The sequence below is a fragment of the Sceloporus occidentalis genome, unplaced genomic scaffold (genome assembly GCF_023333645.1).
Source record: "Sceloporus occidentalis isolate IW3139 unplaced genomic scaffold, rSceOcc1.0.p SCAF_1, whole genome shotgun sequence".
Classification (NCBI taxonomy): domain Eukaryota; kingdom Metazoa; phylum Chordata; class Lepidosauria; order Squamata; family Phrynosomatidae; genus Sceloporus; species Sceloporus occidentalis.
Window position 1 is genome coordinate 116,920,318 of NW_028316981.1, and position 23,410 is coordinate 116,943,727.

The 23,410-nt window shown below is 39.5% G+C and overlaps 1 protein-coding gene across 8 annotated transcripts in view; it reads right to left on the bottom strand.

Moving 5' to 3' along the window:
• CACNA1A (calcium voltage-gated channel subunit alpha1 A) overlaps positions 1 to 23,410 on the bottom strand; it is a 446,503-nt gene that overhangs the window by 92,412 nt on the left and 330,681 nt on the right. For 7 of the 8 annotated variants that reach the window (XM_089532659.1, XM_089532648.1, XM_089532668.1 and 4 more), the window contains 9 exons: positions 23,117 to 23,213; positions 21,506 to 21,666; positions 20,777 to 20,917; positions 18,731 to 18,932; positions 15,537 to 15,701; positions 15,023 to 15,133; positions 8,410 to 8,493; positions 705 to 821; positions 94 to 159 (listed from right to left, as the gene is read on the bottom strand). In XM_089532659.1, coding sequence (XP_089388785.1) covers positions 94 to 159; positions 705 to 821; positions 8,410 to 8,493; positions 15,023 to 15,133; positions 15,537 to 15,701; positions 18,731 to 18,932; positions 20,777 to 20,917; positions 21,506 to 21,666; positions 23,117 to 23,213 — 1,144 coding nt within the window. The remainder of the gene's footprint in view (positions 1 to 93; positions 160 to 704; positions 822 to 8,409; positions 8,494 to 15,022; positions 15,134 to 15,536; positions 15,702 to 18,730; positions 18,933 to 20,776; positions 20,918 to 21,505; positions 21,667 to 23,116; positions 23,214 to 23,410) is intronic. The other variant, XM_089532678.1, reaches the window with a different exon arrangement.

Genomic DNA, 23,410 nt, shown 5'->3' on the forward strand with positions numbered 1-23,410 from the left:
TAACCAATGGTGTTATTGATCCTCTGTCATGCTAGAGACATTGTATCATTCATGGGGAGACCCAAAATGGGATGGTGGCTATCTTGTACTAACCTGCATTCCAATAATGGCGTAGATGAAAAAGAGCATTGCAATCAGCAGGCACACATATGGAAGGGCCTAATGGAGGGGAAAACATGAACACAGATGTTGTTTATTGTTTTGAATCTTCATATTGTTAATGCTGCCACAGTTCTTTTACTAGGAATATGACTCCTTGCATCTTACAGATTGACTGCTGCCACCAGTCCAATGAAAAGGAGTACTTGTAGGCTGCATTGCCTCTTTTCCAGTTCTTTCCATATCCCAACCCAAACACAGAAATTATATTGAGATTCCTTCCCTACCAACAAGGGTGAACAATAGAAAACTGTGCATGAAACATGATTTGAATTCAGCACCATGAAAGAGCTTGTGATTTTTTTTTAAATTAAAGACCACCATGCTGGCTATCAGAACAACAAAATCAAAATCCACAGTAGAATAACTACTTTAATTAGACCAAACCAAAATAGATAGTAAAGAAATGGAGATGTGAACTGATGAGGATGGATGTCTCTAGACATTACCCCCTAAATTTTCAGTACTCTTACTAGTCCTCCCTCCCACCAACTTCAAATCTCCAACAGTATCAGGCTGAATAACTAGGTGTCCTTGATCATTACCTTAAAGGATTGGACAAAGGTCCAGAGTAGGATGCGGATGGTGTAGCCTTGTCGGAGCAGCTTAATGAGGCGGGCTGCTCGGAACAGCCTAAGGAAACTCAAGTTGATGAAGTTGTTCTGGGGAGATGAAAAGCAAAATGGCATGAGCAGGATCAGTGTGGGGATGAAGAGACAGTGGGATTAGTGAGAAAACCAATCCAAGCCAACCCCAACCCCAATGGTTAGTAAGATCAGTAAGAATGACTGAATAATAAAGAAAGGGAAAGGGATCACCCACATGGAGATAATTAGCATGACAAGCATGATGCTAAGACTACCCTTCCCCTTGGAAAATAATCCACTTGGGAGATCAATGATTCTTTATTAATACAGGACTTTTTGTGAAATTACCCACAACCAAATGCACTGATTTGTTTTGTTTTTGTTGTTTTTTGACACAAGCAGGTAGAACATTATTGTGTGGCCTCACATCGCATATGTTCTGCACACACAAATCTGGAGAGAAGGGAAAGCAAGACAAGTGCCAGTAAGGAAGAGAAGGACATTTGAGGAATGACCGGAGACTTGAAATCAGATGTATAAAGTTCTGGCCTGAAAATGCATCTAGCCTTTGCATCCAACAGGTGGTAGGCCACATCCCAAGATCTTGAAGGTATGATCGCTATCAAGTTGTCTGTAGCTAGAAAAATCAATTTTTTTTTTTACTTCTAGCAATATAGGAAATCATATATTCCTGATGGGTTTACCAAGATGCATTTTTATGTGTCTCCTTCAAAGAAAATGGCATATAAGCTTCTGGGATCATGTGAAATAATTTGTAGTGTGGTATATATTTCTTACTTCGTAACTGTTGCATGGCCAGAAGCCACAACTATTGAGAACTGCAGATGCCCAAGGTCCTAAAGTTTGTTTGCTGCAGTTTCTGAGTTATCTCACTTCAGCTTGGCTGATATACGTAATTGTGTGCATGTATTTCTTATAATTATATCATTGTATGCCAAAAGAGGCCTTCTGACTCTTTCTAAAAAAACCTGATCCAGTGAAGAAGGAAGTAGCATAGAAAGCAGTAAATAAAGATGTTCTATGTAATAAATGAAATTAGGCCATCCCTGGGCAACAAGCCACTGCTGAAGAACCAAAGGTTTTCTCCCACTTTGGATGATTTCAGTAACTGATTCATTTTTGCATCATGGATTCTTGCTGGTTCCTAGGTTACTAAAACTGGAATTAGACTCTGACTTCTCATTCTACATGTTCAAGCTAGTTTAAAAGGGGCAACCTGGCTAACTCTAACAAAACCAAAGAATTCTCTTATCTGTTCTCATGTGATCTGATTAAACATAGTTGAACACCACTGTGACTGGTGTTCTGGGGCATGTATGTAACGCACACCACAGGAAATGAATGCAGCTGCACAGACACCTGCCATGAGGGTCATGTAACTGCCTAAGCTACAGAGCCTCTCATACAGTAAACACCCAATAAAAACTGCACAAAAAAGAAAGAAAGAAAGAAAGAAAGAAAAAGACTCAGACACTACACATGCCAAGAGACTAGTGTGAGTGTTCAACATATACTGAACATGCAGTACATCTTGCTCTATAATTACAAAACAAAGACTGAAGTGTTCTCATGCAACTTATACAGTGGACATGATAAAACATCAGATCTTGCAGTCAACAATTGTCTTGTAATAGGCTGTATTGCCTAATTACAAAAGAATTTAGTTATCATATGTTCACTGTGTATATATGTGTGTGTTTCCCAGAAGCTATAAGCACATCCCTCTCCAACCCTCCTAAAAGGCTGGCCCATATAATTGGAGTTTCAGTGAACATGCATGATGGCAGTGGATGTATGACAGCATACAATGGGATGAAACTAGTTTATCATGCTACAAACTCTGTTCATGCAGGACGAACAGAAAGAAGGCATGCATGCAGAGGCAGAGAGCCAGGGAGGGAAACCACCACCCCTATTTAGCTGTGCCCCCTCTGGCCACTGAGAGTGGTGCAGCATGTCATATGTTTTCTTCCAATAGCCAGCTTTTGCTATATTCTGATGTCTGTGCCTAACATTACTTTCTAAACACGTCTTACGGCTACTATCACATAATATCCTTCAACCAAACAACTCGAGGTCTTTAGTCTAAATCAATATGTATATTTCCAGATTGCCCTTGATTTTTGACCCTCATTGGTCATTACTTTTTCCAGATTACACTGCTGTCACAGCAGCAGACAGCAATTAATGGGCCAAATCCTCTGCCAGATTCCCTTCTCTTGGGTCCCATTTTCCAGTCTTCCAATCTCCTGTTTGCCCACTTTCATTTTGCCAAAAAGACTTAACACCAGACCTACATTCTTCTTGGTTCTTGTCTTCAACTCCATGACTCCACATCACCCATTTCCCTTGGGTTTCTGCCTTTCAGATTTCTTGATATTTTGTTCCACATTTTTACCCACTTGTGTCTCACCTGCATATGATTCTAGCACAATGGCCTGCATAATGGTTGACAATGGACCTGGAACAGAATCTGAATTTTTTCCTATGGCCTTCTTTTCCCTGTCTTTTCTTGGGCCTACCCATGCTCCAAGCTGTTTGTGGAGTTCTCAGATACTGAGAAGGGAAACATGCTTGGATAGCTAAGAAGCAATTTGTAAAAAGCCTGCTTTATGGCATCTACAACAGTAAGCCATTTCTCCATGCACAGACGCAGCTTTCTGTCGATCCAGGCATCCTCTCAGAAGCCTCATTCTTCCCTCTGAAGACCTCACACTAAGCTAAACAGGGCCCTCAGATGTTCTTGGTGACTTTTAGACATTTTAGGCTATAAACACATTACTGCAACCAATCCATATTCATGACTGCTGGGGACGATGGGTACTGTAGTCTAACACAGCTGGATGAAACTGGGTTCAGAAAGGCTGTTTTAAAGTCTGGCACTACCAAAACTGCAATATTCCTCAACTGCAATATTCCTCAACTGCACCTTCCTAGGGAGTTTCTGGAGACAAAATGTCAATCCAAACAAGAGAAAACAATTAACATTAAGTGGGGCTGGGTGGTGGTGGTGGATGGAAGCAGCAAGCTACAATAAACAGGCATCTTTGGCTTAAAAGGTCAGATCATGCAATGTGCCAAGAAGATGCTTTTCACAACTGTAAGGCACTTAGGCTTCAGAAAGTAAACCAACCGGATCCTAGGTGCAAATGTTGAGATGGAGAGGATCAGAGGTCAGGGAAGGGTGGGTGTTTTAATACCATAAGTTGCGTTCCAACCAGTAAATGGAGAAAGGCAGAAGGTAGTGATTTCATTTTTGGTGATGGGAGAGGGAGCAGGGTAGGGAAGTTCGGAAGTATTCATTGGTATGGACACACAGACCAGTTCATGGATGGACAGATGGATTTTTCATAGTGCATTTTGATTGGTTGACATTTTCAGAGGGTGTTGCGCCAAAATAGAACAGTATAAAGAGACAGCATGGAAAGAAGATAAGACAAGAGACACAGTCATTATATATCAGACATGGCCCTTGGGAAGGAGTCACCTAGCCGACCCTCCTCCCACTTCTACTCCCTTCTCTTGTCCAACCTCACCCACCCTCTCAGCACATTGGTCCATTCATAACTAGTATTGCAAAACCTCCTGGTCAGATGTGGCTCCATGGGAGCTTGAAAATAGCTTCCAGCATAAACAAAATTGGTGCTCCTCTTCTAGGAGGTGAATGCAAGAGGGAAATTGAGGCATATCCTGGAATAGGGACTTCCACAAGTCAATGGTAGAGGCGTTGCTAGGAATGAAGGTTACTAACCATTACAGTTCTTCAGAACCCTTCTGAAAGAGCACACCTTGAGACTGAGCACTACATTCTCTTAGGCTAAACGTCTTCTATATAGTAGTTCTTGTGGAAGCAGTCCACTCTTCCCATCTTCTTTCAAGGTGGCAAGTACTCAGAGTACCTCCTTATGTACCAAAAGTGAGGGAGCTCAAAGTGTCTGGGTCATTCAGATTAAAGGAAGACCAAAGAAGGCTCCCTTCCAACTACTTCCCTTTCCTTTTTGAGCAGGCAAACAAGTGGCCCTCTAGTCACACTAGAAAACTTTTATCCCCAGAAAAAGACCCCACACATGCATTTTGAGAAAGAAAAGTATACCCCATTAGTAATAAAATGGGTGGCCAAGCAACCACAGGGTTGCCGGGCATGGAAATGTTGTCTTATTTGTTTAGTTTCAAGGATGCATTCAGCAATCAAAAGAAAGGCAGCATAAATAATAATAATAATAATAATAATAATAATAATAATAATAATAATATGGGCATTCATTTTGCTCTTTCTGCTTCAGCAGATTTTCTGTGGTAAGAAAAAGTTGATGGGGAAACATGGGTTGCAACTGGAAGACAAAAACATCAGAATACAGCAAGGTGATTGCTACATAAAAGTCTCTTCTGAAGTATCAGCCCTGTAAATCCCCTACCCACAGAACTATTAGCAGGTCGGGGATGATTTCTTGAGAAGTGTGTGTGTGTGTCTGTGTGTGTGTGTGTGTGAGAGAGAGAGAGAGAGAGAGAGAGAGAGATTTATCCACTTGTCTATTTTCTAATTAGTAAAATGGTGGATATGCATGGATCTCCCTGCTCATGTTTACATACAAAACTGAGAATAAAATAACCTGAAATTGTATGGATATATATAAAACTTCAACTGAAGAAACCGATCCATTCAGATTATGAACCACAAGGAGGATACCATGCATATTTATACTGGAATGTTATATTATACAGTGAGTCCTTCCTATACCCGGGGGCGGGGCGGGGGGAGAGATCCATTCTAGACTCCCCCTGCATATGGGAAAAAGCACCTATGCTGGAATCCTATGAGCAGTTGCATGATTGCTAAACAGGTGGGGTCAGTGTCGCCTCATCCCCCCTTCCTCTCGCTGGTCTTTTTATCCCCCCTCCCTCAGTTTTTCATGCAATTTCTGAGCTCTGCAACCTCAATTTATGCTTTAAAAAACTTTTTAAGGCTTAAATCATGGCTGCAGAGCTCCAGAATAGCACAAAAAAGTTGACCCCCCCCAACCCCCCTCCTTAAAGTCATGCTGTGTAAGGCATAAAGGAGGGAAACTGGATAAAGGGAGAGGGCCAGAAGGGAGTGCAATGGGGGCAATAGCTCTGGTTTCACAAATGAGAATGGGTGTAGTATCCTCATTTTAATTTAATTGTGTAACTGCAGCAGGAAAGGAGGCTGGTGTGATAATCTGTGTAGTTAGGAATTTGAAGTGTTATTTATGCTTTGTTTGAAACTGAAGAAGACTGTTATGGCCAAGGCTCTTTGAGAAAGATGACCACAGGAATTTGCAGTTATCAAAAGCAACTGGAAAAAAACACCTCCATTCCTGGTTATGCCACATATCTTGTGGATCCCTTTCTAAGATTAATGCATCAGTTTCCCACATTTTATGAGTGTGATATTGGCTCCTAGTTCATTCATGCTGGAAGCATATTTTCTAATTGCACAATGACCACTGAAAGGGTGGATTTTCCCATCCTTCAGTTCTATGCGTTTTGTGAGGCTCTATTACACAGTATCAATTCAAGTCCCATTCAGATCTCTTCCCTCCTCCTCCCAATTTCTTACTCAAGATTAAACTACAAGTAACATGGGAGATCTGTGACTGGATCATCCTATGCCTTATTCTTTACTTCAGAGTTACTAAAGTATGTGTGTGCGCTAAGTGATGAGAATGCAGCACGGGGAAAGAAAAGTGAGTTATGTGTAAATATTTCCCCCATGCACTTCCCAGTATGAAATAATTTCACAGCTGCTATAATTAGGAGTGGTATGACTGACTTCTCCTTTTTCTCAAGTAATGCAAACAGCAGCTTGGGGAGGGGGGAATATGATTTTGAATGGTGAAACAGCATCACAAAGTGTTAACTTCTTCCTAAAATAAGAAACCTCTCCCGGCTGTTACTTTGAAGAAAATAAAAAGACAGTGAAGGATACATTTACAGGTCTCCCATGCCATATATTATTTGCTTTCAAGATGTACCCATAGTATCCCTCTGCCAGCCACTCATTACATTCTGCAGGTTGGGTGTGGGTGGAAGGAAAAGAATGGGCAGTACTAACTGCATGCTCGTGTGCAACCTGAGTGTTGTCCTTGGTCAATGTAAGAGAGAAAACCTAATCTGCAGCGAGACGGTTATCCCAGTTATGACACTACCCAGCAGCAGTAGTATAGCATGCAATACAGACTGACAGTCCTTACACAAAGCTGCTGTGGATATAAAGACAAACTCTGTTGTGTATTATAGAACATGGTCTGTAAAGTGACCCTGAATATCCTACCCAGGGCCACTCCACACATTGCAGCAAAAGGAAAAACACCTAAAAGTTTTATAGGATACTTGTGTCTAAACCCATAACAAGTGTGGCAGCTACATCTACCTCCATAGCATGTTTCTTTTCTCTGCATGTCCACTTTAGCAACTCATGGCCCTGCAGGTACTCATAGCTTTCACCCATAACATATATGTCTGTGAGGTACACATACTGAAAAGAAGTGATGCATAAGCACCACTTTACATGCTATGGGACAGAAGTGATTACACAACTATATCAAACTTATCAAAGCAAAGACACAAAGTTTTGAGTTGAAAATGGAGGCAAACCTCTTGTTCTTATAAAGTGTACTTGCTCTTCACTTTTAAACTGAAAGCAGAACGAATGACCTCCTCAGAGAGGAATACAACTGTTTGTGTTCTTACAAGTCACTATTTTGACTGTATGTTGTGAACAGAAGGGGGCAAAAATGCCCAGAATAGTGGCTTTGGCAGAGATCTAACATGTATCATTTCCTGAAGGCAGGCAACTTAGTTGCACCTCTATTATGTTATGAAGTGATGGAAACCCATTTGAAGGTGATATATAACAGAAGGAGTCATTCGAAAGAAGCAACACTAGAACAACTAAAGACAAGGTAGGATTGCAGTGAGCTCCCTCCTTTGTGGGTTTTAGGCCTGATAACTTAATATCTGGTGACTTAATTTCTAAAATAGCCTGGCTCATATGTTTGGGAATCACTGGCAGATATACATGCTTTAATTTCTGTATCCACTTCTTCTGTAACGTGCAAAGCATTCCCCCACACAAGCTGTTTTCAAGTTGCAAGTTGATGGCAAAAGCCATTGTGAAAGGACTTTCAATTTCGGACTCTCACAGTAGAAAGGTTGTGGCTTCATCATGGTTTTGCTGTAAACATCTCACTGGAATGATTTTGGCTTCTTTGTGCCTATGTTAACTACCTTATTTGGACAATTCAGAACTTCAGTCACTGTAAGTCTTTCAACAGAATGTGTCCACTTTCCCATATTGGAATTCTTTAGTGTCAGAATTTGTATGAATACAGACCATACTGAAGAGGGACAGAAGAATTTAGAACTGGTCATTTGCACTTGGAGGACTTTCTCCAGATAACAGGAAAATAATAATGTCAATTATTTGCTGACCAATAACCACTCCAAAGACTATTGTCAGACTGCTTCCTCTAGATTGTACTACCTTTTGTGCTGTCCATCTCTGAATTCTTTGGTCCCATCCTACTTAGTGACCCACTTCCATGGTGCAGGAGATCCTCAAATTTCAATTCTTGTTCCTCCCTCCCCCAGAATGTTATCCCCACCACAGTTTTGAACTTACCCCAAACTCTGTCACTAAGATGTCTGTGATGCTACCCAGAACTGTGACAAAATCAAAGATATTCCAGGCATCACGGAAATAATTCTATAAAGGAAGAACAAAACAAAGGACGAAAAGGAACAGCAACACAGCAGCAAACAGGTGACAACATTCAGTCACGACAGAAGCAACAGCAACAAGAACGGAGAAATCACCACCCTAACTACTCCCCCCCCCCCCAGTCCCCTCCAGATTATCTTTCAGATGCACTACAGCTCTTGTGATATAAATTGCAAAGGAAAATATAAATAACAAAGATGGGGCTTCTTCCCTCTTTGGTCAACACCATCATTTGTGTGTGTGAATTAGGGTATATAGGGGCATGTCTTACATCACCTGATGTGGTCCCATGGGATCATTTTATTGGCCATCAACAGTCTTAAGCCAGAGTGAAAGAAGGACAAGAGAAGAGGGATGCTTGACTGCAAGCTGCTCCCTATAAATGCTTGAGACAATGCTCTCAGCCAGCAAGACCAAGGTCTGTGGACCCTGCAGGCTACCAACAACTGTGTACCTTTTCCCTCCCTCATCTTATTTGTAGGGACAGTAAAAGAACACCTATAAAAGTAAATACGGTGCTTATAAGCCTAGCAGTATGACTCCACCTGGGGATTCTTTCCCTTGTCAGCTGGGGTCTTCTATGGAGTGAAAGCCAGTTGTCTTCCAAATCTGACTAAACAAAGTACAGCTCTTAATAAATGAATAAAGCCAAATCGTAAAACCAAGTTAATAGCAAATAGGAAGGATTGAGGTCAGGAATGAAATGTGTTCTTGAAGGAGCCCTTGCAAGCAGCATCCACTTTTAGTGGAGAGTCACTCTGAGCAGAGTAGAGGAGTAAGACGTAGAGATCCAAGACCCCATCCTTAACAACAACAAAAAGGCCTGTATTATCAAGTGTTGATGAGGCAGATACTGTTCATTTACAATTTTTGTTGCATCTGAAATTTGTAAAGAGGAAAGTGGGGTGTGCAAAAAGAAATAGAACTATTTAGTAGGCTGGATTTGACCCTGAAGCTGCCAGGTACTGACTCCAATGCCTGCTGTTGTTATGTGTTGTTGATACAACTTTGACTTATGGTGACCCTATGAATGATAGCCTTTTAAGGCACCCTTTTATTTATAACCCTGTTCAGGTTTTGCAAACTCAAGACCTGAGCACGGCTCCCTTGATTAAGTCCTATCATCTTTCATGTTGCTAAACATTATCATTTTCCCCCAACAAGTCATGACACACCCAGAGTACAACATCCTCAGTTTAGTCATTTTAGTTTCTAGTGAAAGTTAGGCTTGATTTGCTCTTGCATGCATTTCTTTCTTTTTGGTGATTGCAAAGTCTGCAAAGTCTTCCTTAGCATAACCTTTCAAATGGGTTGATTTTCTTATTGTAAGCTTTCTTTGCTGTCCAATTTTCACATCAATATATCAAAACTTAAAATACCTTCTTCTGATTTTAGTCTTGATTTTGATTTATAAATGAGCCAAAGCATAGAAAATCTTCATCAATGTCAATGTTTTCATCATCCACATTAAAGTTATGCATATCATCTGTGGATATTTTTTAAAAAAAATATTCAGCTGTAACCCTTCCCCTAATTTTTCTTTAACTTTCATCAGTAGTCATTTCAAGTCTTTGCAATTTTCTGCTAATAATATAGTGTCATTTTTGTGTAATAAATTATATTGCCTTCTCTACTTTTTACACCTTCTTCCTGAGTCTAATCCCACTTTCTATACAATATATTCTCTGTGTAAATTAAACAAATAGGGTGGTAAAATACATCTTTGTCTGACAATCTTGCCAATCAGAAACCACTGTTTTTCCACTTTCTGTCCTGACAGTGGCTTCTTACTCAAAGTACAAGTTACATATTAGGATAATAAAATGTCATGACAGTTCCATAGTTTTTCATGATCTAAAGTATGGGCTAATTTTCTTCTGAATTTTTTTTGATGTGCTCTATTAGCCAATATGTATGTAATATGATCTCTAATACCCTCTTTTTTCTGTATTCGACTGGGACATCTATCATTCCTTGGACCATAAATGACAAAATGTCATTGTTTAAAATATGGCACATCACTTTGTTTGCATGAGATTATTGCTATGGTTGAATGATTGTGAAGTCAAAGGCTTTCATGGCTGGCATCCATAGTTTTTTGTGGGTTTTTTGGGCTATGTGGCTATGTTGTAGCAGAGTTTCTTCCTGACGTTTCACCAGCATCTGTGGCTGGCATCTTAAGAGAATGTTTGCCTGGAAAGGACTTGGCTATATATATTGTGTGATCTGGAAAGGCAGGAGTGATTTGCATGTGTATTGTTGGTTGCTAATGGCAGTCCTCAGGGTGTGACACTAGACCCTCACACCCTGAGGACTGCCATTAGCAACCAACAATATACATGCAAATCACTCCTGCCTTTCCAGATCACACAATATATATAGCCAAGTCCCTTCCAGGCAAACATTCTCTGAAGATGCCAGCCACAGATGCTGGCGAAACGTCAGGAAGAAACTCTGCTAGAACATAGCCACATAGCCTGAAAAACCCACAAAAAACTATGGTTGAATGATTACTACAATCTCTGGTGTCCCCTGTCTTGAGGATTGTGTTTGAGGTTCAGTTTCCCCCCTATATTTCTTGACACATTTTGGTTAGAATTTGGATGGATTCTGTCTCTATCGCATGAAGCAGCTCTATAGATATGCCATCTGTTCCTTGTGATTGATTTCTTCCAGGTGCTTTCAAAGCAGATTCCAATTTCTATAAATTATAGGTTCTTCATTTTTTTTTAAAAAAAGTTATTGGTTCATCTCTTTTTACTTTTAATATTTTCATCTCTTTTTTTATCTTTTTACTTTGACCTGATCATACAGTGTGTTCCCCTTTGGTTCATTTCACATCCCTACTCTTGGTTTAAATTTCTATTTTTTTCTTGGATTTTGGAGAAGAATTATCTTGTTCTTTCTATTTGTTGTCTTTTTCTAGTTCTCTGCAGTGTAATAGTTCTCTTTGTTCCTACCTACAGGTTGCTGAACAGTTGCATTTAGGATTCCGCTCCTATTTCTATCTTTTGCTTCTTGTCTGCTCTTAAATGTTTGAAGAGTTTCATCAGTAATCCAAATGAACATCTTCTTTCTTGTTGGCTACAAACTCATTTTGCATTTTTCATTGGCATTTTCCTGTCAATTAGGCTTAGTAGTACAAATCTGTTCTTCACACTATCTTTCCATTTTTAGGGATGTTCTTTAGATTATGTTTCAGTATTATGATTTAATATTCCTCTTTCGTTTTATACTAATTTTAGATAATAGTTGTTCATGATCTGTGCTACATCCTCCTCTTGAAGTTGTTTTTGCAAAGAGAATGGAGTTTTCAATCTTCTGCTTCAAAATATGTAGCCTAAATGATTTCTATACTGCCATCCATGCATACAGTTGTCTGTTCAATTGCTTGAATAACATGTTTACAATAAACAAACTATTGGCATTACAATATTCAGTAAGGTACTCATTTTTTTGATCCTAGGCTAAATAAAGTACTTGGTTCTGTTCTGCTTCCTATTTTTGCATTCCAGTCACCTATGATTATCAACATGCTGTTTTCAATTTTCTCCAGGATGTCAGCACAGAATCTTCTGATTACTTCCTCTTCTGTCTCTACAGCTGGAACATAAGCTTGGAAAATGGTCATACTGATATGTTTTTCCATGCAGTCTTATTGATATTATCTGGTCAGACTTTGTATTATAGTTCCTGACTGCATTTGTTACATCTTAGATTGTTATTTCCAAAGGAAAACACTATGTAATCTAACTGAAAATGTCCTATTCTCATCTACTTTCATTTGCTCACATCAAATAATTCAATGTTTATAGGCTCCACTTCTTGTTTTATAACTTGTAGCTTCCCTTCATTCATGCTTCTCATTCTATGTTCCTGTTACATGAGTTGTGCAGCTTCAGACTTTCCTTTCACACCTGGGGTCTCACCTTCTAGCATCATCCTTTACTTCATTTTGGATTGTCTCATCACAGTGTTTTCACGATAAAAGACATTCAGAAGTAATTGGTATTGTTTCCTTCTTCACTTTAATAACAAGAGTTAGCTAAAGTACCACTGCCACCACTTCTAAGACATATTCCACTTCCTGTTGCTACTGCCACCCTGCATCTTTCCTTCTGGAATTCTGCTACCCTAACCACTGGAATTATCCACTCTTTTCTGTTGTTTATTCCCTGAAGAGGATGTGTCCATTTTAGTCTGGTGTCTCTCCACTTTGAACATTTTGCCTTCAGACCCTGGTAGGTCTAATATTCTTGAAAGAGTCTAGTCTTCTAATGGCATTACTCTCAACTACTCTAACATACTCCTTTCAATGTAAAGTTGTGCATCCTATACTATAGGTAATAATTTGCTTGCATGCCTTCAGTCTAATCTAATGGTTTTATAGTTGCTGTTTTCAGTTTCTGCCTGGCCTTCATATTGATTACCAGCTGCTTTTCCTAAAAAGAAGAAAAGCTGTTCCATCCAGATGGGCCAACTAGGCACAAACTAAGAAAAACAGTGTACACATTCAAAGGAAAGTCCATGATAATGATGTTGGTTTCAATTTCAATTTTTTATGTCATGAGAGACTCTAAAGACTCTTAAGAGAGAAACAAAATCACCACACATTCGTAGAAATAGTAGCATTGATACAGATCCAGTGAATGCACATTTGGACTCTGCTTGTCCACTAACAATGGATTCTTTTCCATTTATACAACCTGAATAGTATACAGGATCCTTGGAGAAGAGGGGCTACCATGTGTGTGTTAGACATCTGCCCTTCTTAGCTCATAAAAATGGTCAAAGGGAGACTGGGTGTATAGATGAAGGGTATGAGTAATCGTTCCTTACAATAAGGAAGCATTTCAAAATGCCTAAAAGAGACAGGTGTCTGTTAAAAGGCTTTCCCCCTCTCCCACTACACTGGACAATTATTGACCAATCCAATGTTCCATTTTTGGCCAAGGTATTGAAACATGTGTTAGCTTTCCAGCTCCAAGGATTCTTAGATGAAATGGGCGATCTTGATCCATTTCAGTCATTGGGATGGAGATGGCTTTGGTCACCTTCACTAGGAATTGGACAGGGAAAATGTGTCCCTCCCTCTTAGAACCAACTGCCTTTTGATACACTGCTGCCTCGCAGGGATGGGACTTGGGGACAATGTTTTAGAACACTGCTGTTCTTTCTTCAAAGGTGGTGGTGTGGGATTTCTGGTTCTTTGCTGCTGGCCTGTGGATTCCCTCAGGGTTCTGTTTTGTTTCCCATACTATTCAACATATACCTGAAACCTCTGGCAAATGGGTGTTCAGGGGTTTGGGGTTTGGTGCCACCAGTATATTGATGATACCAAGTTCTATTTCTCCTTTCCATCAAACTCCAAGGAAACTAAACAAACAAACAAACAGTAGTGTCTGCTCTCAGTATTCACTGAAAAAGGGCAAACATATTGAAGCTTAATCCAGGCATTAAAGAGGTACTCCTGGCCAGTCAGAAGACAGATCAGGGCAGGGACAAGGATTCAGTCTATGCTAAATGGGGATACACTCCAACTGAAGACATAGATTTACACTTTGGGTGTATTCCTGGATGCAGCCTTGCGGTCCTTATTTCTGCAGTGGTTAGCAATGCTCTAGCATAATTAAAGCTATTGGGGCAAGTGCACCCTTTGGAGATGCCTTATCTGGCCATGTTGACACATAATAATTAATAATAATAATTTGTTTTATTTATATACCCCTATTCCAAAGATCATAGCGGTGAACAGCAAATAAGCTAATTAGCAAGTAAGCTAATACTCTAGTGACTTCCTGTTTGGATTACTGTAATGTGTTCTACATGGGACTGCATTTTAAAAATGTTTGGAAGCTTCAGTTGTCAATGACCTACATCCAGATTGTTAACTGGGTCTGGTTACAGGGATCATGCTACAACAGCTCCACTAGCTACTGGTCCATTTCCAGGCACACTTCAAAGGGCTGGTTTTCACCTATAAAGCCTTATATCTGATAGATCATTGTCTCCTTAAATGAGCATGCCTGGGCTCTGAGATCCTCAAGAAAGGCTTTCTCTCATTCCCATCACTTTCATAGGAAAATTTGGTAAAGTGTGACATAAGCCACCCAGAGAGGCTAGAAAGGCCTTTTCCATTGGCAGGCAAATACTTATTTTCTTTTAATTCTGACAGACTTTTGAGAATTTATCTTTTTTTTTAAAAAAGGGGTCTCTTAATAGGGTACTATACTGTTTTTATTTGCTTCTTAAATTTTAAAAAATATATTTTTATTTGTTTTTAATGTTACTGATAATTTAATTCCATTTTAATGTTGACCTTTGGTATTTTTTAATGATATTATATTTGCTTTACTTCATAGGCAACCCTGAGTCCTGTTTTAGGGAAAAAGGAGGAATGAATGAACGAACGAATGATAATGTAGTAGAAGTAGTAGTAGTAGTAGTAGTAGTAATAATAATAATAATAATAATAATAATAATAATAATAATGTCTAGAAAGAGAGGTACTTACCAACAATCCAAAGGCAATGATTTTCAGGATGCACTCCAAGGAGAACAGGGCAGTGAAAACAATGTTGAACATCTTCAGTAAATAATCGTATAAGTTTGTGGCATGATAGAACTATTTGAAATGGGGGAGGGGGAGAAAGAAAGAGAAAGGGAGAGAGAACTCATTGGTGAAGAATGGAAACAGGGTCAGGATAAGAGCCATTGATGACAGGAACAACATTGAACTTAGGAAGATTGTTACTGTTAACATCCAGGGTAGTTAGTCTTTCTAGGTTAGCTAAGAAGATCAAGAAGAGACAAATGGGTCAGTTTAAAAAGAGCTTAAAAGTTTTTGCATAGCTATGGATTTTAAGTGTCCAGAACTTTGGTATCTAGACCCAAGTAGCTCAAGCAATTATACCATACATACAGCCAGGGGAGTAAATATTGCCAGGATAACCCCTCCCTCCCCATGTACAACCAATGGATCCCATGTAGATTCTGCCAATTCATAGTACCATTTGGCTCCTACTTACTTTCATCATTAAGACAATGGTGTTTAGGGCAATCATGGCCATAATGGTGTACTCAAAAGGTGGTGAAACTACAAACTGCCACATACGGTACTGAAAACTTTGCTTGTTCTGAGGCATGTGCCGGGTGAGTGGCTTGGCGCTGATGGCAAAGTCAATGCAAGCTCGCTATGAAAAAAAGATAGAAGCATTAGTGAAGAAGACTGCAGAAGCCTCTTTCAAGAGGAAGACGATAAGGAGAAAAAGCAAGCTTGGATTCCTCCTACCCTGGACAGTCTAATTCCAAACATACCCCCTTAATTTTCTCCCCACAAAATGCCTGTTATTGATCTTCAGTTTTCTTCTTTTATTGACTGAAAAGATGCAGTATTGGCATAAGCAGGCACACCATATACGGCTTACAGCTTATGCTGAAGCCGCGGCCGGAAGGAAACAATGGCACATGCGTCACATGCATGAGCCCCATTATTTTTAATGGGGCTCAAGCATACACATTTTTCCCTTATGCAGGTGGGGGGTGGGGTTCAGGAATGGATCCCCCTATAAGGGAAGGACCCACTGTATAGCAAAAGAATTGTATTATCTCCTGTAGACAATACGTCATTATGCATCTACAAGAACTACGAAAGCTTTTCTTAGCACATTAAGTAAATAGTACATTAAATACTAACAGTATGGTTGGCAAGACCTATACCTGGCACTAATTTTTAAGACAAGGAAAGCTGTGATGAGACTTAGAATGGCTGCAAATGTCATGTGGAAAGGCTGATACTTATATTTCAGGGAAAGTGCATATTTTCTGGATTTGCTTCTAAAATCTGCCAAACAAGTATAACCTTAGGAAATGGATGCATGTCACCATAAAGTTATTTATTTATTAGATTTATACCCCACATTTCTCTTGAGATGGGATCCAAAATAGCTAGTTACTCTCAGCCAGATCTGTATTTGTGCTTTCAGAAAATTATGCTTAAAATGGCCCTGTAGCACTAGTGCCATTGAAACCAACAACACAGAATTAATTTGCTCCTGTGAAATAGAACTAATTTGCATGGATGTCTGAAGGCCCATCCCAGAAGCATCATTAGAAAACTTAAATATTTGCGTGGTAAATCCCAGTCCTGCTCATCTAATAGGTGTAATGCACTCTGCTTTCCATAGGCTCTTCAGCTACAATATGATCATTAGGCTGTGTGTTAAGTGAGGGATGGGCAACCTGCAACCACCAGCCTAATTTCAAAAGCCATCTGCAAGTGATAAATGCCCTCCATCAGCAGCTCACAGGGATAAGGAAAGGCAGAGAAAGAGAGGGAGAATGGGTTGCAGAAAGACAGAGAATTAAAGGGTACCCACTCACTTTTGGCTCTTCATCTAATCACCAGCAACATGCAGACCTCAGCAGATGGAGATAACAGGACACTGCCTTAAGTTGAATCAGACCAATGGTCTATATAGCTCAGGATAATGTATAGTGGTGCTTCGCAGGCTGATGTGGGGGACTGGCAATTATTATTTTCTGGTGTGCCAGAGAACTGCTTTAAATCTGTGTACCTTGGATACAACTGCTTCTTTCTTTTGTAAAAACTCACCAGGAAGCAGCAGTTAATGGTTCAGGGACTGGCAGTGGTCCAGGTACAATTGCTCTGAGTAGCACTGATCTACAAGATTTTAGACAGGAGTCTTTCCAAGTCCTAACTGGAGATTTCAGGAATTGACTCTGGGACCTTTTGCATGCAAAGGATATAGTCAACCACTTTGGGAATGAGATCTTTGACATAAAAAAGGAACCCCATCTGATAAAAAAAATGTGTTTCTTAAGTGTTGGGAAACTCTGACAAGGATAATTCTGGATTGATGAAAATCTTTGCAGTTTGGGACACATTCTGTAAAAAATTACACATTCGTCTGTACTGAAAATAATATTCTGTGCAGAAATATTGTTTTATCTGCACAGACAATGTTGCACACAAGCACACATGCATGCACGCACACTAACTAAATGAAATTTTGTGTAGAATAAGTATTGAACTGTGAAAATTAAGTAGTTTTCAAAGACTTTCTTACATTGGGAAGAAAACTGTTAAAATTATTGTACTTGTTCCTTCCTTCAAAACAAAGGGGCTGTACAATTTCTGCTCTACATCATTGCCGTGGCAATGATCCACTCAAAAAAGGAGTCACAGAACAGGCTCTTTTTCCTTCCACTACAGAGGTGCCATAAGTGGCCTGGCGGGGTGCTATGACATTCCTCGTGTGCTGTGCCATTTGGACGCGGCACACAGCGCACATCATCATGGCTCACCCTGTGTAAACGGTGGTGTGCCAAGATGGCACCCGTGGCACACGGTAGGGCTTGGGAGCGTGTGAACGCTTCGCCCTACTGAGCCCGAATTTCAGCTGGTCTATACCAAGCCTAAATTAACAAAGAATTACATCCCTTGTTGAGATGGGCTATGACCATTTTTAAAGGAAGGAAACTGAACATATGCATGCCACTAAGTAGGGAAAATATTTTTTTTCTCGAGGAAGGAAGGAAGGAAGCAAGCAAGGAAGGAAGGATACTTTAATGATAGTTTCAAAACTCTATACTTGAGGAAATACTAGTTTCTTCTGGTTCTTCATGTGTCAGCCACATTACAAAAAGACACAGCTTGACCAAGGTATATTAATCAGGTTATATAACAAGTGACTGAGGTCCTTTAAAACATGGATCTTAAAAATCTTATTTAAAGTGTTGTTTGTTTATTCTGGAAGCTTTCAATAATAAGGTATTGCCGTTCGGTATGCTTTTAAAAAATACCCAATTTTTTTTGCTGTGTATTTTCCAGAATTTTGAAATTATAAATTTTAAAAATTTCTCAAGATGAGACATGTGGTCAAAATGCACTAGGCCTCATGATATTATTTTCTGTAACAAATCTGCTCTTACACTGTCTTAACTGTTTGTCAACATATTTTAATTACTGCAAGCCATAAAACTAACCAGTCAAATCCACTTTTAACCATCCCTCCCTATTCCACCAGAATATCTTTCTACCAAACAAAAGTTTAGAATCGGCCACGAAGAAATAGGTGAGAATCTTTAGAAATCTTTTGGGGTTTTAAAAATTCCAGGGTTTTTTTTTTTTTTTTTTTGCCAAACCATTTTATTGGACACTGCCCATGGGCACATTGCCCATTCCCATCACATGCCACACCTCATTCTTCTCCAGGCTGTACTCCTCCATCATCTTGTCCCCCTGCTCCTGGAAGGTGATGATAATTAAGGCCACAAAAATGTTGACAAAGAAAAATGGGAAGACCACAAAGTAGACCACATAGAAGATGGACATCTCCATGCGATAACCAGGGCTGGGGCCCTGATTCTCATATGTAGCATCCACCGAGTGCTTGAGGACACTGCAGAAAAGACAAAACAAGGAGAGATGGAAAGAGGAAACAAGGGAAAACAGAGAGAACCCTGTGAATTATCCATCAGATTCACTGCCCCACCTGACAGCAGCAGCACCCAATGCTTCTGAGATAGGTTCCAGAAATTCAAAAGTCAAGCCAACTTGGTATAGTCTATCCTGACATCTCACATACACTGGCAATTTATAACTGTAAATCAAATGACCATGTCACTCAAATCAGCTGCAAGATCTGATGTAGCTTTTGAGATTGTTATCAATCAGTGAGATGAATCTTATTAAACTTTGAGGCTAATCCAGAGGTCAGCAAAAGTGGCAACTGGAAAAATTCACCGCAGATGGGAATGAGATGGATGGGAAGATAGCACTTACCTCTTCCTCTGGGGTGCACAGAGGAAGAGAAAGATGCATTCATTCAGATGGATTCTTTTCCCCATGTGATTATCAGTCTAAGCACTGGCATTTTAAACAGAGATACCATATAACAATTCTGTGCTTTTTAAAAATTAAGAAAAAATATTACAAATCTGTAAATCAAGAAAACACAATATTGGTAATGTCAGTCTTTCCAAAATGAGAGATCAGCCTGAAACACAAACATTATATTTGAAACATTCTTCTTAGGGCACCTGTAATCACAGTTTTAAAACATCAGGAATAAACTCTTCTAGAACATGGCCACATAGCCTGAAAAACCCACAAAAAAACCTATAGTTTTAAAACTATTTGTCTGTACATGCATCTTCCAGAAACTCATAAATAAATGCTATTGGGTTTTTAAATCTCTCATCCTACCATAGTATGCCACTTTCTCCTCATCACAACAGTCTCCAAGATCTTTAATAATAAACATTTAATCTTAGGGCTTAACTACATGTTGCATTAAAATCATAGGGCAGTAACTAGTACCAAGATCCTGTAACACTTTTAGTGTAGCATAAAATATACACCAGCATAGTTATACTGGATCCTTCAATTGTACAAACAGTTGTTATGGTCTTGATCTCACCCACTGAGAACCAGTCAAATAGCTACCGCTGACCAAATAAAAAATGAGAGAGAGATTGTTATGTGTATGCTTGCAAAATGATTGTGTTCTATAGTACAGAGATTTATGCAACTTCTCAGGAAGTACAATCCGATGCACAACTATTTGTTGGATTTGTAATTTTGTGAAATATGTGAGATATGTAGCCTTCTCTGTTAGAGAGCTCTTGTGCCACAACAAACTACAATTCCTAGGATTCCATAGAACTGAGTCATGTCAGTTAAAGAGTTGTCAGTTTGCATTATTTCTTCAGTGCGGATGCAGCCTAAGTTACAGCGAACTGACTAGTTATGGACTGCACAAGAGAGATACAGTTATGGGCCACACAAGAAAAAAATGGTTTCTCAGTTTCTGCTCCGATAGTTCTACTCGTTTGCAGAGGTGCTAGGCTACCAGAAAAAAATGGGATCTCTATTCAAAATCCCACAAGACACTTTCAGACTTAATACTGTAATTTAATAAAGCTTAACCTTAAAGTTCCAAATGGAAAAGGTAAATGTCTTGAATCACAAAACTCCAACTAAGAAAATTCTACACTCTCAATTTCATTGTACACTGACCCCTTGAAACACACACATGCATGCTCTTGTGCTTTCTCCGGTTTTCTATCAGCATTAAAATGAATGAATTCCTCCACTTTCTTCTTACTTTGAAGAGCTTTCATATGACAAGGTGTAAACCACCCAGACAGGTTTAGTGGCTGATCTAATCCAGCACTTCTCCAAGAATAGCCAGCCAGCCAGCCAGCCCCTAGAAGGGAATCCTCCTTCTCTTGAATGACTTACTCTGGCCAGCCTTCTCCTGTAGACACAGTGAAAAGAGTAAGGAGTGCCCACAACACGTTGTCATAATGGAATTCATATTTCCTCCACTCTCGTCTCTCAGCCTTCACTTCATTGTTCTTCTCGTAGACCAAGTACTCTCCCCTGGGAAAGAAGATCAACAGAAACACACTGAGCCATGCTTACACATAACGGAGAGTGGGCAATCTTTCAGGGATCCACTATGATTTGAGTGGAGGACAGTGATCAGACCTCCAGTCTCTGTGAGAGTGAGGACAGTCTCTATCTTTTGTTTATTTTCTAGGATTGACTCAACTGGACTTCAGCTCACTGGTCTCAAGTAGGGCTGAATTATTTCAAGTCAATGACAGGTTCAATCTGTAAACAGCAAAATTGTTTAGTTAATGCCACAATTCAGTATCCAGTTACCTGGGAATAAGGCCCATTAAACTCAACAGGCATTACTTCAGAGGAGATATATACAGAGCTGTATTTTAAATGATTTCACTCAGGCTGATTTTACACCAATTTAACATTTGAGTCAACAGAAATAATTGGAGTTACTAAGATAATTATTTTATTTTATTTTATTTTATTTTATTTTATTTTATTTTATTTTATTGTTTAGCTGAATGACCATATGTTCCTAGAAACTGTCCTCATGCTGTATGGAAAATCAGTTAAGTCAAGCTCTGGAAGCAGAAGGTTGGCACACAGACAGAGGCTTCATACCTGCAATCCTTTTCAAACTCCTTTGACTCATCAGTGCAGTAGAAGAACTTGCCCTTAAAGAGCTGGACAGCCACCACAGCGAAGATGAACATGAACAGCATATATACAATGAGTATGTTGAGGACATTTTTGAGTGAGTTTACCACACAGTCAAAGACAGCCTAAGGAAGAGCAGAGGGCACAATAAGGGTTTGCCTGAAAATCATCATCATTATCATAGTCATCCACTGTACTCTGCTCTTCTGCAATTTCACCTCCAGGAGTTATAAAAGAAAGAAAGAAAGAAAAAAGTGAAAAAACAACCAAATATAAAATCAAGTAAATTTACAAGCAGTATGAAATACTAAAGTATCAGCATTTAAAATGATTAAAAATAAATAAAAGCAGCAGACCATAACATTCCTTAACACAGCAGCTAAACGTTTATTGAAAGAAAAGATCTTCAAAAGTTATGTGAAAAGAGAGGGATAATTTGGTGGATTTCCAGAGGAAGGGTATTTCACAACCTTATAGTCACCATGGAAAAGGCCCTGTCTCTTGTACCTGCCCATCCAATCTTAGCCAACAATGGGACAGAGAGCAAGTTTTCTGAGGTCAACTTCACAGGCTGGGCAAATTCAAAGGGAAGCAGAAAGTCCTAACCTGTTCACATGACCTCAGAAAGATTTCATTCATTAAAATGATCAGCATTACCCAAAATATCCTGAACTTCAGTGTCCAGAGAACAGAACAATGACTTATCGCCCCAAAAGAAGGAAGCCATCCTTTTAGTTATTTCCAGAGGGGTTGCTGTGTTAGTCTGTTGCAATAAAAACAACAGAGAGTCTTGTGACACCTTGAAGACTAATATATAGGAAGCATTCATGGACTAGAGTCCACTTTGTCAGATTCATGAAATATTATCTTCAGTTTGCAAATATATATTTATATAGGTGTGGAGGAAATTGTTATTTTTTTAAAATATGAGGTCAAGGGGAAATGAAATGCAACAAATACAGACTGTGGCGATCAAATTAAAGCTTGAATGTATGTAAGGTAAGCACAGTGATCATTCACAGCGCAGTGTTGATGATAATAAGACTGTCATCAATGCTTCATGCATTTGATGAAGTGGACTCAAGTCCAAGAAAGCTGATGCCATAATAAATTTCTTAGTCTTTAAGGTGCCACAAAACCCCCTGTTACCTTTTAGCATGCAGAGCTGTTGTGTCTTTAATAGCTACATGACAGCCAAAAGCTAATAGGAACAGCTTATGCAGGCATGGAGATAACCGGGAAGGAGAAAGCTTTGTAGCACAGATATCAGAAGCACAGGAGTCCTGCTAGAAAAAACAGGTGCAGTTAATAGGCCCCCAGTCCAAATGACATTGTCAATGAAAGCTGCATACAGAAAAAGAATATAGGGGTGCTAGCTAAGAGCCCCTTTCTCTCTTTCCTTATTTCCCATGTTGCTTCTTGAAAGGGCCTGAAATCTGGGTGCAGCATTCTCATTCTAACCACACCTATGTTATTTTCTCTTTTAAATGCTACTGCTTTACATACACATACACATTGCTCTCAGACAACAACAATGCCAGGGTGCATCTTCTTATATTTCTACCCTGTACATACCTTGAGCTTTGGTAATCGCTTGATAGTTTTGAGGGGTCTGAGAACACGCAGGACACGCAAGGATTTGATAGTGTTGATGTCTTTCCCTTTGCTGCCTCTGTAGAGAAATGTTAGGTGGGGCAGAAGAGCAGGGAAAGACAGTGAGACCCATGTCTTTATACTGGCAGGGTTGCCAAAGAGACAGATAATTTCATAGCATCTGCTGCTTTGCAGACATTGGCTGGAACAGTGCTCTACAATGCCAATGAACTACCTCTAAGTTATTTCTCATTGCTATCCCTTTCTTTTCTTTTC